Source organism: Nicotiana tomentosiformis, chromosome 9 (assembly GCF_000390325.3).
Source record: "Nicotiana tomentosiformis chromosome 9, ASM39032v3, whole genome shotgun sequence".
Taxonomy (NCBI): Eukaryota; Viridiplantae; Streptophyta; class Magnoliopsida; order Solanales; family Solanaceae; genus Nicotiana; species Nicotiana tomentosiformis.
Window position 1 is genome coordinate 85778718 of NC_090820.1, and position 1158 is coordinate 85779875.

The following is a 1158-nucleotide window of genomic DNA, read 5'->3' on the forward strand; positions in this document are numbered from 1 at the left end:
AAGGACTATCTCTGAAAAAGAAGAAAGGGTTGAAAAGATCCTAACTAGGGTTTTACTAGTCATATGGGAAATCAAGATCATTGTCATTCAGGAGTCAAAGAACATTGCTACACTTCCTTTGGATGAGTTGATTGGAAATCTCAAAGCTTATGAACTTAAGAGACAAACCATGAAGATGGATGTACCTAAGAAGGAAAGGAGTCTGGCACTCGGAATCACTAAAGGTTATGATTTAGAAGATGATTAAATGGCAATGATCACCAAAGACTTCAAGATGCACCTAAGGAGAGGAAAAGATTCTCCAAGAAGTGGAAGATACAGCAAGGCCAAAGCTCCAGAGAAGCAAGTAAATGATGGTTGTTATAAATGTGGAAAGCCTGGTCACATGATCAAGAATTGTCCTTTGTGGGAGATCGAATGGAAAAAGGAAAGAGACGAACGAAGGAACAGGAAGAAGGAACAGGTCTATCCCAAGAAAAGCAAAAATAAGGGATCAACCAAAGCAATGGTTGTTGCTTGGGAAGATAGCTCAGATGAGGTTTCTGATGATGATAATGATGATGATGATGATGATGATGATGATGATGAATGAGCTCTAATGGCTATTGGAGAATCTGATGAAGAACATGAGGTAAGTGTCTATCAATTAAAAGATAAGATCAAATTTCTGTCTAAAAAAGATTATTTGAATTACTGTTGGGGTTAATTGATGAGTTTGAAGATGTGAATACTTAAAAGGAACGGCTATCAAAGGAGTGTGTCATTTTAAAAGCAAAGTGCAAAAACCTGGAACTTAGGACTTGTGATACTGAAAATGAAAATATTGTTCTAAAGAATTAGGTTCATGCACTTGATACAACCGTCTTAGAACTTAGACCTGAAAATCTGAAACTGAAGTTAGGAACAGGTAAAGCAATAGCTAGTGTCACACAACTCACACTAGAAGAAGACTTAGGAAAGGCAAGAGATGAGTTATATAAAAGGGATCAATAGCTAAGAGCTTTGAAAGAGGACTTGACTAAGGTTAAGCATGAACTAATAGAATGTGTAAATGGAATAGGTCCTCTGATACACTTTCATGACTACAAGAACATCATAGTAGCAACAGAAGGGGACTTGGCATTGGGAACTCAGCACCTAAATGGGATCCTAAAATCA

General features: G+C 37.2%; 1 protein-coding gene across 1 annotated transcript; it reads left to right on the forward strand.

Moving 5' to 3' along the window:
• The first annotated feature begins 247 nt into the window (after nt 1-247).
• On the forward strand, nt 248-592 carry LOC138899132 (protein DOS2-like). The gene has a single exon (XM_070185254.1). It carries the CDS (start codon nt 248-250, stop codon nt 590-592), a length of 345 nt encoding a protein of 114 aa, XP_070041355.1.
• The last annotated feature ends 566 nt before the right edge of the window (nt 593-1158 follow it).

Coding starts and splice junctions, on each gene's coding strand:
- LOC138899132 (XM_070185254.1), top strand. CDS start 248: ATGGCAATGATCACCAAAGACTTCAAGATGCACCTAAGGAGAGGAAAA.